We start from the raw sequence: 17,025 nt of genomic DNA, 5'->3' as shown, positions 1-17,025 counted from the left end.
ATAAAAATTTAACATCATTTTAAAGAGTCGGAGATTTTTTGATGCACTGAAAAACTGGAGCAACAAATCACACCCCTGACATTTAAAAAAAAAAAAAAAAAAAAAAAAAGAATTTTACTGCACTTTGTCTGCTTAGTTCATCAGGGAATTGAAACTAGGGCTACAGCTATCGATCTTTTGTGGAATTGGTTTGTTGGTGGTCCACCTGGCTGATTGATTCACTAGAAAGATGAATATCTCAAAATGTTCGTTGTAGTTTTGTACTCATTTATTTTATATTCAAATGTGTCCAAAGAGTAAAAAAAAAAAAAAAAAAAAAAAAGTACAGACAACGCTACACATTTAAATGTAAATTTGTAAAATTGTAAGATGTAAATTTTTAAAACTAAAAAGACCTAGACTGTATTATTTTTTTAAAAACCCTTTCAGTAGTAATCAATATTCAGTAGTACTATAGAATAAAAAAAAGATGAGGCTGATGAGATAATGTACAGTCTTTGTGCACATCTTGGTGCACAAGGTAGTATAATTTGGGTTATACTGTAATGTCTAGCTAGTGTACACATGTACCGGGTTCTCCTTTTTAAACATCATACTAATCCTATTTTAAGTAAAAGTTGCTCTGGTGTGACGCAGAAGTGAGACATCGCGAGCGGAGGGGTTGAAAGTTGTTGTCCGCCCCACTGCTGGTAGACCCGGGTGACACCGCTCCTACGTTGGAGGGGGACACCACCAGCAGCTCATCCTCCTCAGGCAGTGGGGGAGCTCCAGGGTCTCCTGGCTTAGGGAGGCTGGAGGAGGTTGCGGCGGAACCAACGGATGTCAGAACGCCGCCGTTTGGCAGCGAGTTAACGCTGGGGAGGGCGCCGATGGTCAAAGTGCAGGGGCTTCGTTGTCCGTCAGGCTGGAAGAGCAAGGTGGAGTCGTTTGAAAATGTATTGGAGAGGTCCTGGCTGGTGCATGAAGGGGTGATGCTGCTCCTGGGTGAGGAACTGGAAGCTGCAGCTGGATGAGAACAACAGAGGAATTGGCCTCAGTCAAGCTAGGACTTCTGAAAAATATTTTCCTGCAGACACAACTGAAATGAACAACAAGATCTTATTGGTCAGAGATAGTTATTACTTTCAAGAAAATGCTTAAGGGTAAACCTGAACAATATATCGTTTAAACATCGCCATCGCGATGTGCGCAATAGTCCCATCGCAAGCACGTGCGATAGTTTTTTTTTTTTAAATCCATACACACGTTGCTTTCTACTCTGCGCACAGCCTCACACCCTTTGTTCCTCTCAGTCACTGCGGCACTTGCTTATTAAAGTTAACGATGGCTTTGATCTGGCCAAAGAAGCAGACTTCACACAGGCATCTGTCAATCATCGTTTAACTTGTTAAACAGTTTCTGCAAGGAAGCAGCACTGGAATGAATGTGTGTGTGTGTGTGTGTGTGTAGACGTTGGAGACATGTAAATGCCAGAAGTGATCATGAGTGTTAGGTTTTGTGTTTGTTTTCTCCTAGTGTGACTTGTCCCTGTGATTGCCCATTGCTCTCACCTGTTTGTGTTCTCCCAGTGTATCCTGCAATTTGCATCCACCTGTGTTACCCAGCTGTTCCTCGTCTCGTTACCCCTTGTCTGCGTGTGTGTATATAATGACCCAGTTTCTTGTCACTCCTTGTTGCGTCATTGTCAATGTCAGCGTCTATGTCCGTGCCAAAGTCAAGACCTGTCCAAGCCCTCGTGTACCAGTCCCTCCGTTTAAGTAAGTTTTGGGGTTTAACATTGCCTTTTTGATCCATAGTCCTTTTGTTTGTACTTTGTGATTTTGTTAGTTATTATTAAAACGTGTTTTGAGTTCTCCTCGACCTGCCTCGCTGCCTTTTTCGTTTCCCTGCATCCAAACCACCTGCCTTCCCGCGTTTCCCTGACAATGAGGAGTTTGAAATTTCTACATGTCACTCCAACTGTCACAGCTAAGGTAAATAAACAGAAGCATTTAATAAAGCCAAGCATTTATATACTAAAGTCAGGCATGAAAATGGGTCAGGGGTTAAAAAGGTGAGAAGGGTGTGGAGGAAATATCTTCCAGTACACTGTACACCCCAACAAAATTTCAGCAGACCCGTGCAGAGACCGGTGGAGGGGCGGGTGCTCGTAGATCAAAAGGGGCACATGAACAAGTATTTAATACACCTTAAAACAACATAACTTCAATTTTAACCAGCTTTAGATAATAATTGGCTGCGACTGTGACATATGTTAATTCGGAGGGGGCAACAGTGAATAGAAATCAAAACTGTCATCAACACTTTCTGGCTGTGACTCAGTCAGTCTGCCTCTTTTCTTCCATCAACCTCTGCATCAAAACTTCCTTCCTCAACTTGTTCATCTGAGAACAAACCACATCAGATGGTCACTAAGCCACCAACAGCACAGTTTTCTCAAAACTATTATTTCATTATTATCCATACTTAACAACTCTAGCACCTAATGATTAATAAAGCAATGACATAAAATCTTATAGAAAAATAACATTGTAATTGTGTTTATAATTGTATTTAATACCCGACTATCCTTGCAAACCTGTTCTTACCAGGTCTGCTATTCACCCAGCTGATGAGGTATCCACTGCCTTTAGCAGCCTCATCCAACTAATTTTTTATCCCTCAAACTCCTTTCCCTACGAGGCATGTCTATGTAATGAAATATAAATATTTAAAAACAAAACAACAAAAAAACAGACTCCCCGGTGGCTTTTAGTTTTAAAGCTTTCTTAATTTCTTTCTCACTCAATAACGATGGAGGTAGATTTGTGTTTTTATTATTCAATCAAAAAACAAAGTTACTTCTATCAAAAACAAAGTTGCTTCAATCAAAATACAGTATATACTTTTAATCCCCAAAAAGTCACTTCAATTAAAAAATTGTTTTTGATTGCAAAAATAAATTTGAGACAAAAAAAGCATTTGAAAACTATTTTTCTTGATTGAAACAAATTTTTCCTTTGAAGTAATGTTTTGCGTTTGGGCCACATTTTGGCTAGGACATTTGTGTCTTTATTATTCAATCAAATAAGTTGCTTCAAACAAAAAAATATATATAAAAAGAAAAACTTTGCACACGTGTCAATCACCGTTTAACAAAGCCTGAGAGGGTTTGAGTAGACTCACTATGAAGCATTTAATAAAGCCAAGCATTTTCTTACTACTTTATTCTTGTTTAAAATAATTTGGTGGGGCGGTAACATGTTTAAAACTTATCATAATTCTTACATTTTGAAGGGCTTGAAAACCATTTATAAATGATACTTTGGTGAAAAAACATGTCTTATTTTTATGTATCTTTTTTCCAATGTAAAACCTGAATAAATACATTGAGCACGCACAAAAAAATGGGGGGGGGGGGGGGGGGGCGCTTTTTCGCGGTTTTCACTTATTGCAGCGGGTTCTGGTCCCCATTAACCGCGAAAAACGAGGGATCCCTGTACAGTATTTCTGAAAAGCTTTAAGAAGCAAGAGTCATTCCCACCACTCGTCGGGCCGGTGTTGTGCCGACACCGGCCGTCAGCTCAAGTCCCAGCCGAAAATAACGCGTCTCGGGTGAACGACGGAAGCAATGCGAGGCACCCCCCTCCATCCAAGAGCATGCTGCTTAATTTGACTCAACAGTGTGTTTCTTCATTTATATTACCGCTAAATACACAAGCTTGACGCCAATTTAACGGGAGCTATTTTTTCACGGGAGATTTGGCTAGCTCTGGCAGTGTTCAACGCAAGCTGCAAAGAATGGCAGTAACTTTACTATATCGCAAAATATGAAAACGATTGAAACCATTACTCACCAAATTCAATCTGCTGGCAAATACAGGCAAGTGTGTATGCTGCGCTCTGGTCTGCCCCAGTGTGGATAAGGCCTGCTTTTTTGTTTTCGCAGCTTTTCAGTGCAACCAAAGGCTCTCCAAGCACTCCATGTACACATAAAGGAGTGCGCGCGTTTGGAATAATGGAACGCAGCTTGAGCCGATGATTGGTTCTCGTCAGCGAAGCATCTAGGATTTGCTGACTTTTATAAAGAACCGATTTCTTAAGTGCTCAGTTTACGTACTAAGTTAATCACATGATGATAATAACAATAATAATAATTAAATAAAACCTCCCGACCCCCCCCCCCCCCCCTCCCAAAAAGAATTTCTCCTCGGATCTACGCAATTCACGTAGGTCGCCCTTTTTTACTTCAAAACGGCGAATTTCGCCGAAAGGTGAGAGATTTTTATGCCTGTAAAGTACTTTATTCTTGTTCAAAATGATTTGGTTGGACAGTTATGTTTAAAACTGATCATAATTTTGACATTTGAAGTGCTTAAAAACCATTTTATATACATTTTTAAAATCACTTTGGGGGAAAAAGTGAGAAAAAAACACGTCTTATATGTATCTCTTTCCAATGCTAAATCTGAATAAATACATTGAGCACAAAAAACTAGGGCTGTCAAAATTATCGTGTTAACGGGCGGTAATTTTTTTAAAAAATTAATCACGTTAAAATATTTGACGCAATTAACGCACATGCCCCGCTCAAAAGATTAAAATGACAGCAGTCAGTGTAATGTCCACTTGTTACTTGTTTTTTGTTGTTTGGCGCCCTCTGCTAGCGCTTCGGCCCAAATGATTTTATAGGTTTCTGCACAATGAGCGAGCATGGTGTAATTATTGACATAAACAATGGCGAGCTACTAGTTTATTTTTTGATTGAAAATTTTTAAAAATTTGAATAAAACGAAAACATTAAGAGGGGTTTTAAATACAAAATGTATATAACTTGTACTAACATTTATCTTTTAAGAACTACAAGTCTTTCTATCCATGGATCCCTTTAAGAGAATGTTAATAATGTTAATGCCATCTTGTTGATTTATTGTTATAATAAACAAATACAGTACTTATGTACCGTATGTTGAATGTATATATCCGTCTTGTGTCTTATCTTTCCATTCCAACAATAATTTACAGAAAAATATGGCATGTTTTATCGATGGTTTGAATTGCGATTAATTACGATTAATTAATTTTTGAGCCGTAATTAACTCAATTAAAAGTTTTAATCGTTTGAAAGCCCTACAAAAAACACATACAAAAAAAAAAATTGGGGGGCGTGCGCTACGACGCGGTTTTTCATTTATCGCAGTGGGTTCTGGTCCCCATTGACCACAAAAAACGAGGGATCACTGTACAGTGTGGTGATGGTGAGTCATCCAAAGTCTTTCCAAACAGCTATTCAAGTCATCAAGTGAAAATTTCTTTAAAAAAAAAAAAATTATTATTATTATTTTTTTAAATATCGCAATATAATATCGCAATATATCGCAAACTCCCCCAAAATCGCAACAATAGTTTTTTCCAATATCGTTCAGGCCTACTTGAGGGTAATTGAATTTTCTAGTCATTATAATTCTGCCTATTAATACAGTCAATGGATTAATTCTACCATGAAGTAAATGTCTATCATAGTAGTGTTGTCATCACTAGGTGGTTTCGATCTAGGGGAGTAACGGTACACAAAAATCTCGGTTCGGTACGTACCTCGGTTTTTAGGTCACGGTTCGGTTCATTTTCGGTACAGTAAGAAAACAAAATGCAAAATATAAATGTGCTGGTTGTTTATTATACACCTTTGTGCTTTCAACAATAGGAACATTAGCCGATACAAATATAGAATTCTGCTCAAAAAGTAGCAGGTATTTAAAGATAATCCAACAACAATTTGCCTTTCAGACCCCGCGTATTGGTCAGCTTTCTTTCTGTAAGAAAGAAGAAAAAAGAAGTCCTGTGCTAAAGAGAAAAGCAATCCCAATAACAAAGATTTTAACATGTATTTTACAAATGAAATGCCTCAATGAATCATTTTTAACTTATGAACGGTTTTCAAAAGCTTTATTGGTGGATTTTCTCCAATTAAAGCGCCACACAGAAATTAATAAATTTAATTGTGTAAGCAGGATCTGTGTATTATTCTTATTATTTAATTACAGGTGTTTTAGCTCATTTCAATTTATTTTATTTAAATGGGCTATTAATTAGTTTATTAGGCAAGGCAAGCAGTGTTGTTAATCTTACTTTAAAAAAGTAATTACTAGCCAAAGTAACTAGTGATAATTTTCATGTTTTTTTTCCCTCAAAAAAAAAAAAAAAAAAAAAAAAAAAAAACATGTCTAAGTTTTAAAACTGTTTCATCATTTAAAGATAGATTTAAGTCAAGATTTTGCCGATTTAGGAGCATTTTTGATAAAAAGTTACTTAGCTTCGCTAGGAAGGTTCTCTACAGCAGAGCCTTCCTGAGAGGTCTACTGCTTTAAGAACGCAGCTGTTTACCAACGCATCAAGTTCAATATATATATATATATATATATATATATATATATATATATATATATATATATATATATATATATATATATATTAGGGCTGTCAAACGATTACAAATTTTAATCGAGTTAATTACAGCTTAGAAATTAATTAATCGTAATTAATCGCAATTCAAACCATCTATAAAATATGCCATATTTTTCTGTAAATTATATGTATATTCTGTAAAATAAATTGTTGGAATGGAAAGATAAGACAAGATGGATATATACATTCAACATACGGTACATAAGGACTGTAGTGGGCATTTCACTCTACTGTCATTTAAATCGGTCTATGCCGTCCTCAATCCGAAGCGTCTACTTTTTCCAAAGCTAGTGAACGACGCCTTAATAATCAGACTTCTTCCTTTTTCATCTGATTTATTAATAAAATGGCCTCAAACCATTGTCCTCTTTAGACCATTGTAAAACTACAAAATAAAAGTAAACAAGCATTGCATTAGCAACAACGTTAGCTTAGCACGCTATACTGGTTCACTAAACATAAACAAAAAGCGTCTCATACAAAAAATATAACATTTCGCTTACTAACATAATATGTACATTCTTTACAACAACCATACTTACGGACAAATCTTGTCTGAGGATCATATAAACACAACATTATCAGCCCGAGACGTCGTGCAGCCATAATGAACTGGCAAGAAAACAATAAACCATGTCGCAAAGCGACCACAAGAGTTCGCTATTGGACAGCACAAAAAGCCTTACTGTAAAACTTATCAAAAGGCAGAATACTTTCTGAGCGGGACATGTGCGTTAATTGCGTTAAATATTTTAACGTGATTAATTAAAAAAATTAATTACCGCGCGTTAACGCGATAATTTTGACAGCCCTAATATATATATCTTGCTAATGGCACCGTGTCTGTCATTTGCATCTAGTTCTATAGTATGTGATATCTACATAGCATCATGTGGGCGTAGTTTGTAGGCTATCTGCTACAGCCACCGAGCATCGCGTTTGCTGCTCTCTCGTCTCCGTGAAGTCCGTCTCTCTCAGACTTTTCTCGCGTCATTCATAGTAACGCATAGTAATGCACGTGGCCCCATTTGGCCACCCAGATGAACAATTTCTGGAGGCGCCACTGATTTGGAATTGGCAGTATAGCGCTATTCCAAAACCTTGTGGTTTTTTCATGATTTTCTTGCCTGTGAGTGAACAAGGGCAGGTGTGTACCATTTACGTCTTTCGCTCCCCCTCCGCCCACTTTCCCTCCGCCCTCCAAGTGACCTCCGTGTGACTTGCAAGTGCTTAGGGCAAGTGAGCGAGGGCAACTCAAACAGTGATTGGAACGCAGCCATTGCCTGGCATTGGCTGTCGTCAGTGGAGGTCTGCGGCAGTCAGTGGCCATAGACGTCCAATCCAAACCGTTTAAAAAAAATAATAAAGCGAACCAACAGGTTGCTTCCAAAATCTTCTGGCATTGACGGCGCTAGACATCCAATTCATTATGACTGGATAGGATGTCTAGCGTCGTCAATGGCACTGAATCCAGAGCATTCACAGCCATTCTTTTGTGGGCATTTACAGGTAATTTCCTGTTCATTTTAGGGCATTTACAGGTTACTTCCACTTGGATTTGAGTCACCTCCTGTTCATTTGGGGACATTCTTTAGTAGGGGTGTGACAAAATATCGAAATGGTGATATATCGTGATACTTTATATCCCAAAAGGTTATCGATTTGCTCCTGTCGAGAAAAAAAAAAGCCTGCCATTGTCGGTGCTCGACGCCCAATCCATTTAGACTGGGAGCATTCACAGTCATTCGGTCCGATTTTCGGGGCATTTACAGGTCACTTGCTGTTCATTTTAGGGCATTTACAGGTCATTTCCTGTTGAGTTTTCAGTCAATGCCTATTCATTTGGGTGATTCCCAGGTCACTTTCTGTTCTATAACTCAAAATAAACAGCAAGTGACTACCCCCAAAATACCCCAAAATCAACAGGAAGTAACTGAAAATCAACAGGTAAATGACCTTAAATGGCCCAAAATTACTCATTGCCTGGCACTGGCTGCCACTGACGGCCAAAGACGTTCAATCCGTTTGAAGTGGGAGGGATGGCAGCGAATGAACATTCGTCCATTTGAACCCTCCCAGTTCAAATGGATTGGACGTCTACTAGTGACAAACTCATTCCAATTCACAGCAGAAGCTTGTTTTTCTGTTTATTAGTTTTTTGTAGAATATCCTAGAATGATTTCCTGACCAATGTATCGAAAATTGTTGTATCGCTATATCGTCAGGTCATCGTTATCGTGAGCTTTGTATCGCAAATCGTATCGTATCGTGAGGTACCTAGAGGTTCCCACTCCTATTCTTTAGTCACTTCCTTTTCAGCAACCCAAAATCAACAGGAAGTGACCCCAAAATTAACTTATTGCCAAGCATTGGCTGCCACTTACAGCTATAGACGTCCAATCCATTTGAAGTGGGAGGGATGGCATCTAATTTGTTCATTCGCTGGCACCCTCCCAGTTCAAATGGATTAGACGTCTACTAGTGATAAACTCATTTTAATTCACAGCAGAAGGATGAAAATAGCTTTTTCTTCTGCTTCTTAGTTGTTTTGTAGAATATTCGATAGTGATTTAAAATAAGATATGGCTCCCAAACCTCTTAGAGACTCCAGCTTCTCATTCTTGGCTTTCTGCACCTCATCTGTGATTTTGTGGATGACGAAATTTTGTGAGCGTAGCTCCCGAATGGAATCAATCAGGACGTCGAGGCCGCGTGGGTTCTCGGTGAGAATGTCCAGCAGCCAACCGGTTCTGCTGGTCTGCGTACTCTTGCTGTTGATCTCCTCGGCGTCGTCTCGGGTCAGGATGCGACGGGAACGCAAGTAATCCAGGTGGCAGCGTGCTCGGATCTTTTCGCAGAGGTAGTGCCGCATGCGGGTCAGCACCTGGAAGACCGCGTTAGGAGAGTTTTCAAACACCAAATCTCCCTTTGAAAGGATGACATCCAGTTGTGTATTAATTTTTGTTTCATCACTAACACTAATAACTAAAATACCTGCAACCCTGATTTCATTTTCACACAACTTGCTTTTAAAAAAGTAGTAGTAGTAGTAGTTGTAGTAGTAGAACTACTACAGTGCCTTGCAAAAGTATTCGGGCCCCTTGAATCTTGCAACCTTTCGCCACATTTCAGGCTTCAAACATAAAGATATGAAATTTAATTTTTTTGTCAAGAATCAACAAGTGGGACACAATCGTGAAGTGGAACAACATTTATTGGATAATTGAAACTTTTTTAACAAATAAAAAACTGAAAAGTGGGGCGTGCAATATTATTCGGCCCCTTTACTTTCAGTGCAGCAAACTCACTCCAGAAGTTCAGTGAGGATCTCTGAATGATCCAATGTTGTCCTAAATGACCGATGATGATAAATAGAATCCACTTGTGTGTAATCAAGTCTCCGTATAAATGCACCTGCTCTGTGATAGTCTCAGGGTTCTGTTTAAAGTGCAGAGAGCATTATGAAAACCAAGGAACACACCAGGCAGGTCCAAGATACTGTTGTGGACAAGTTTAAAGCCGGATTTGGATACAAAAAGATTTCCCAAGCTTTAAACATCTCAAGGAGCACTGTGCAAGCCATCATATTGAAATGGAAGGAGCGTCAGACCACTGCAAATCCACCAAGACCCGGCCGTCCTTCCAAACTTTCTTCTCAAACAAGGAGAAAACTGATCAGAGATGCAGCCAAGAGGCCCATGATCACTCTGGATGAACTGCAGAGTTCTACAGCTGAGGTGGGAGAGTCTGTCCATAGGACAACAATCAGTCGTACACTGCACAAATCTGGCCTTTATGGAAGAGTGGCAAGAAGAAACCCATTTCTCAAAGATATCCATAAAATGTCTCGTTTAAAGTTTGCCACAAGCCACCTGGGAGACACACCAAACATGTGGAAGAAGGTGCTCTGGTCAGATGAAACCAAAATTGAACTTTTTGGCCACAATGCAAAACGATTTGTTTGGCGTAAAAGCAACACAGCTCATCACCCTGAACACACCATCCCCACTGTCAAACATGGTGGTGGCAGCATCATGGTTTGGGCCTGCTTTTCTTCAGCAGGGACAGGGAAGATGGTTAAAATTGACGGGAAGATGGATGCAGCCAAATACAGGAACATTCTGGAAGAAAACCTGTTGGTATCTGCACAAGACCTGAGACTGGGACGGAGATTTATCTTCCAACAGGACAATGATCCAAAACATAAAGCCAAATCTACAATGGAATGGTTCAAAAATAAACGTATCCAGGTGTTAGAATGGCCAAGTCAAAGTCCAGACCTGAATCCAATCGAGAATCTGTGGAAAGAGCTGACGACTGCTGTTCACAAACACTCTCCATCCAACCTCACTGAGCTCGAGCTGTTTTGCAAGGAAGAATGGGCAAGAATGTCAGTCTCTCGATGTGCAAAACTGATAGAAACATACCCCAAGCGACTTGCAGCTGTAAATGGAGCAAAAGGTGGCGCTACAAAGTATTAACGCAAGGGGGCCGAATAATATTGCACGCCCCACTTTTCAGTTTTTTATTTGTTAAAAAAGTTTAAATTATCCAATAAATTTTGTTCCACTTCACGATTGTGTCCCACTTGTTGTTGATTCTTGACAAAAAATTCAAATTTTATATCTTTATGTTTGAAGCCTGAAATGTGGCGAAAGGTTGCAAGGTTCAAGGGGGCCGAATACTTTTGCAAGGCACTGTATATATATATATTATATTAGTTGTATATATAGCTATATTAGAAGTTCATCTATATTACTTTTTTTTTTTTTTTAAATATTGACAAGAACAGTTATGGAGAGAATTACTTATGATAATAAGAATTTTATATCCAAATGATACTACAGTATATTTACAGTGGCGGCAGAGAGTTGGGGGGGCGGAACGTTTACGTCTTTCTGGGGGGGGGGGGGGCATAACAGAAAATAATTGAGAAGCACGGAATTATATGAAGAATAAATCACAGGTTGGGTGTCAAAAGGGTTGATGTTTAATTTTCAACAACAGTTCACAAACGATACATCATCACTGATTGAGAGTGCCGTGGTGCTTTTATGATAATGTTAACATCAAGGCTTCCAACGCAGTTTAAGAAGTTCCATAGACGCCAGAAATCTACTATGGCTTCCCACTGGCTGGTTGTAGGACACGGCAAACAAATCGCGCTGAGGGCTTTGCAGACCTCGGACAAAAAGCTTGACGCAGTGCTTGACGCCAGTTTGAAGCTAGGTGCCACAGCTAGCTGGTTTCCACCCGAGGCTAGAACTCTTTATGCAGCATCAAAAGTTGGAAAGACCGCCTCGAAACAGTCTTCTGCGTCACCTGCACCTCAACATTTGTATGACCAACATTTATTCAGTGTTGATGAGGTGAAGATCCACATTCAAGCGTTCCATCTAGCATTGTTTATTTTTTACTCCGTTAAACTAGACAAGAGGAAGTCAACAAGCATGCCCCAAAACTGTACAAACATAACACCACACCCCTCTAGTGGCTTGGCGGTGAATTACAGAGCAACGCGTTACCTGGCCGGAGAACCCTTGAATGTCGAATGACGCCGTAGTCGCTGCGCCGTCACCGCAACCCGTGAGTATAACTCAAGCTTTACACAATGGTAGTAAGGAATATCTTGGCAAGAAACACGCACTGTATTTTGCCTTAAATAGAGTACAGCGGTAGCACTACCTCGAGATACGATTGCTTCGACACATGATCTTTTGACATCCTACGTAAAATTTGACTCGCCCTTTGTTTCTACATCTGACAACATGCTCGAAATGCGACAATTTTTGACAGCGCCGCAGTTTTTTTGTTTTGCCGGACCATGGCTGATTTTCTTCTGAGAGAAATCAACACTTGATCCAAAAAGGTTAGTGCAGGTGGATAAAAAAAGGAAAAGGTGACACTTACCATTGAAATGAAGATGTGAATGATAGCAAAATATAAGCATGGTGTGTGCATCCATGAATTGGGTCGACAATAGGGCCATAGAATGTCGATCTCAGCCGGGGTTCCTCCTCCGTTTGCCAGTCTTCGTTTAATTAGAGTGGCGTTCTAATGGTTTGTTTTGAAAGTTTTATTCATTTGGGTGGATACACTGCCCTCTAGTGGCAACGGTGAATATAATATAACTCATTTAACATGGCTGAATCCAGTTGCTCCCTGTTAAGACCGACATAAGGTAAGCTTTTGTTTGAGCTAATGTTTTTTTTTTTTTTTTTAATGCATTTGTAATTTAGTTTATAGTTATACAGTATTCAGTAGTTTAGGGAATATGTGAACAATTTGTTAACTCATTTGCTCCCAAAAACGTATAAATATGTTCTATTTTTAATTGTTTCAGTGTCCCAAAGACGTATTTATACGTCTTGTAGGTTTTTTTGGTTTTTGTTTTTTTCCAAAAAAGACATCTCTGGTTCGTGATTCAATTTAGCTCCAAAGCACAAAGCTGAAAATCCATTTTAAAGCAATAAAACTGGCCACTGGAGGGCAGTATCTTACTTAATTCAAGGGCAACGAACAGCCAAGCCACACGGCCAGGCGCCAGCGGAAGATGACCGAATGGATGCCATGCGGCGGATGACCGAGCAGAACGACTGGGACCAATAGTGCAGCGGACGATGCCTTTGAGTCCGTGCTGCTCGCGAGCAGAGCCCGCAGGGACTCAAAAAAATTAATCTTTGAGACAGACGGCGATGAGGGAAAAGTTTAATCGGCTGTCGCGGACGATGCCTTTGAGTCCGTGCTGCTCGCGAGCAGAGCCCGCAGGGACTCAAAAAAATTAATCTTTGAGACAGACGGCGATGAGGGAAAAGTTTAATCGGCTGTCGCGGCCAGAACAGTGTCATCTTTCAGTTAGTTATGTGTAAATAAATTGTTACTTTGCTTTCAAAAGCTCGATTTATCTTGTTGTTCATTTTATTTTGTAAAAGGAAAACATTATTCAGATGTTTGGGATGTAACTGAAGCAAAAAATAGCTGTGTATAAGTCAAAGTTATGTTTGAAATGTATGCTTTCACAAAAAGCTCAATTTCTCCATTTTTTTCATCAGAAATTGGAAAATTTCTCAAACTAAGCTATTTTCTAATGCTGATTTCTAACCAAAGGAAAAATATATGACTTAACTTTTTTTTCTGGTGAAAGAAGAGAGTCTAATCTTTCTTTTGGTGGGTTCCATGTGTATATAGCAATAGAACAGAATTTTCTGTGGGCCTTGCAAAATCAGTCAAAATCCAGTAAAACGGCCGGGAGCGGTGAAAATGGCTGGGAGTGAATGAGTTAAGAGAATTGTGGAAAAAAAAGTTTGATCGAACCCCAGTTAAGAACCACTAATTTAGAACCTTGTTTAAAAATGAATGTATTTGTCACTGCACGTTCAAAGTGCACGTGACACGAAAAAGCATGTTTATTTCATAATACACGCGGTATTTTATGCTCCTGAATGATATGGACCGCTTGGATGTGTGTGGAAGCGATGGCTATATTTATTTCGTTTTTTTTAATCCCGCGCCATGAAAACGAGTGACTTCCGGCTTCGGTCTTGCATTGAGGAGGAGGGCGCTGTGACGTGTACGGGTGAAGGCGTCCTTTTCACTAAACAGCCGTACTGTTGTGTATGAGGACTAAGGATTCAGCTGATTTTGCAGATTAATACGTTTATTTTTCGCATCACGCCAGCCAAACAGCAGCAGAAAAATCTTGCTTTAAGAGGGAGAAGCGTGTGCGCCTTTTTGGAGTTTCAAAAGGTTCCCATTCACCGTGGATATTGGTCAAAACAAGCCCTACTACTATGGGACCATTGGACTTACGAGGAAGTGAGTAAACATCTTGTTTTGTATTATGTCAAATACGAATACAGCGATTACAAAGTAAACACTACAAACTTTCTTTTAATAAAGGACTACTTACGTTTGATCATTGATAGGCATATAAAAAGCTCTCCTCATGCACATTAGCTGCACGTTAGCTGCACAACAACTGCAGCCGCCCTCCTCCGGGGAACGAACTGTAAATTGCTCTCCGCCGGGCGGTTTGCCGATCCGCAAAGACAATCGACAACCCAGTCTTCATGTCAAAAAATCCGGGCTAGTTATGTGTGATTTTCCGCTTTGAAGACTTTGAAACATCACTCAGTTTGGGTTAGCATGTCGGCTAGCTGTCACGCCTCTTGGTTTGTTTACATTCTCCGAAGCCGGGGAAGGGAAATGACATATGTCCGATTAGGTGTCATAAAATATCGTTCGGGAGGTGTGACAGTAAACGTGAAGTCGACAGTTTTGACCATTATGGAGTAATTTTGCCATGTCGTCCTGAATAAGTGCATTTTTATTATTTCATATTCCACTTAGCACAAGACTGTTATTTGTCATGACCATGCCATTTATTTACCAATTGGGGAAAATACTTAGATAAAAAGAATATCCTGTAAAAATATTGAAGTAAAGAGACAGAAACAATGACATTTTGCAGCTCTCTTTGTCGCGTTTTCCTCATTGTGAATAGTTCCCCCTCGACGGGCTGACTGGTCCTTCTCAAACCATTTATTTAGCTATTGGGTAAAAATACTTGGATAAAAAGATTAGGCCTATCCTGTAAAAATATTGGAGTAGAGAGACTGAAACAATGACATTTTGCGGCTCTCTTCGTCGTGTTTTCCTCGTTCTGAATAATTCCCCCTCAAATGGCTGAATAGTAAAACCGATGAGCCCAGTCTCCCGCTGACGTCATCCACCTGTTGGGGACGCTAGAGCCCTATAATGGTAGGCGTGGCTAACCAGCAGATTAAAAGACTAATTTCTCGTCATCTGCGCTTTGCTAAATTGTTGTATATAGTCGAATCGTCTCAAAATATGATTCTAATTCACATAATAATGCTATTTAAGACTTTTTTTCTCCTGTCGTATGCTCTTTAATATTGTGGTGCGTAATTATGACATATATACATACTAAAAGCAGTTTTGTTTTGACATTTTAACAACGTTACAGGTTCAACCACATTTGAACCAACTTTATACGCGCGTTCCAATCACAACTCGCATGGCATTGTCACACGAATACATCATACGTAGCTAAAGTTACTACATGACTTTTTAGAAACGTAATTAGACTGTATTTTGGACAACTACCAGTACGCTGACACTCATGTTAGCTCTTCAGGTGTATGTACCTATTGTTGTGACGTTTACATAATCATGCCTCATAATGAGTGTACAGGTGCGTTTCACATTGACTTCACTAACAACAAACACGACGATTACTTTTAATGTACTGAAGTTAATGTTTGGATTCACGTCATATTTGGAAGGTGAGTTACTGTACTTACGTCTTTTTTAATCTCCGCCATCTCATCTTCGGAGAGTTGAGGAACATCCATCCTCTCGACAATTAAAAAAATATATATCCAGGTGTTCTGGTAAAAGCGAAGGTACGCTAAACTAAATTCGGCATTTAGTGACTACTGCCCAACAAAAACTATACGTTTGAGTATTAAATTTGTATTTCGCTGTAAACTCGAGCATTTATAGATGATATTCGTAAATTTCAGTAAAAGTGTAGGGGAAGCTAGTACTTCCTGGTTGTTAAAATTAACGTCAACACGATGGCAGCAACCGGAAATAAAACGTCACACCAAAATAAAACGCGGTAATGCAACCGGATGTTCAACACGCTACACTGATTTTTTTTTTTAATTATGAACTGCAGATTTCCAGCAAATCAGTTGAAGTGCTGCTATTTGAAGTTTAAACTGAACAAATAAACATTAGTTGCGTGTTTATACTGACTAGACAGCTAATAATTATGAATGGTTCCCAAGTGCAATTAAATCTGCACACCAATATACCAGTTTGGTAATTATGAAAATTTGACCAAAGTTATTTCAAACTTTTTCCCTATTTATGTGATCATAAGCGGATTTAGGGGGGGGGGGGGGGGGGGCTGGTGGCCAAAACGTGTCAATGCATGTAATTCACTTATATATATATATAAAAGTCATAAAGCAATAAAACTGCAACAAAAATGAATGAAATGAACAAAATAATATATGTTTATAATGGTTCAAAATAATTTTTCGAACAGACCATGTGACTAGCAGCTTAGATCATTTGCTTTGCATATAATAATAAAAAATTTAAAAAATCCTTGATTTTTTTTTTTTTTTTTGGATTGAAGCAACTTTTGTGAGGGATTTAATACTTTAGACACAAATGTCCCACCCATAATGTGGCCCAAACACAAAAAGGATTGCTTCAATCAAAGAAAACTTTTTCGATGAAAAATTAAGTGTTCAAATGCTAATTTTTCAATCTCAAATATTTTTTTGCATTCAAAAACTTTATCCATGACTTGAAATTTTTCTTTTTTTGATTGAAGTGATTTTTCTTGTTGAGAATATATATTTTTTTGATGAAATGTCCTGGTATTACTTCAACTGGGACTGTGTGCTTTGGTCATATGAGACCAAGATTGAGCTTTTTGGCAACAAACACCCTAAGTGGTTCTGGCGTGCCACGAAAGATGCGCATGCTGAAAAGCACCTCATACCCACTGTGAAGTATGGGGGTGGGTCAGTGATGCTGTGG

The 17,025-nt window shown here is 39.1% G+C and overlaps 1 protein-coding gene across 1 annotated transcript; it reads right to left on the bottom strand.

Moving 5' to 3' along the window:
• Positions 1-271: 271 nt before the first annotated feature.
• bcl10 (BCL10 immune signaling adaptor) lies at positions 272-16,042 on the bottom strand. The gene is made up of 3 exons (XM_057857988.1): positions 15,768-16,042; positions 9,040-9,328; positions 272-1,005 (listed from the first exon to the last, which is right to left on the bottom strand). Exons 1-3 carry the CDS (start codon positions 15,816-15,818, stop codon positions 602-604), a joined length of 744 nt encoding a protein of 247 aa, XP_057713971.1. The 5' UTR covers positions 15,819-16,042; the 3' UTR covers positions 272-601.
• Between the last annotated feature and the right edge of the window lie 983 nt (positions 16,043-17,025).

This window comes from Corythoichthys intestinalis, chromosome 14, assembly GCF_030265065.1.
Source record: "Corythoichthys intestinalis isolate RoL2023-P3 chromosome 14, ASM3026506v1, whole genome shotgun sequence".
Lineage (NCBI taxonomy): Eukaryota > Metazoa > Chordata > Actinopteri > Syngnathiformes > Syngnathidae > Corythoichthys > Corythoichthys intestinalis.
The sequence above is the reverse complement of the archived record's forward strand: the minus strand, read 5'-3'. Positions and strand labels throughout refer to the sequence as shown.

Bases quoted from the DNA above. Each gene is read 5' to 3' on its own strand.
- bcl10 (XM_057857988.1), bottom strand. From the start codon at position 15,818: ATGGATGTTCCTCAACTCTCCGAAGATGAGATGGCGGAGATTAAAAAA. The intron at 9,329-15,767 runs GTAAGTACAGTA...GCGGTCTTCCAG, and splicing joins TGGCGGAGATTAAAAAAGAC to GTGCTGACCCGCATGCGGCA. The intron at 1,006-9,039 runs GTTTGGGAGCCA...GTTCTCATCCAG, and splicing joins GAAGCTGGAGTCTCTAAGAG to CTGCAGCTTCCAGTTCCTCA.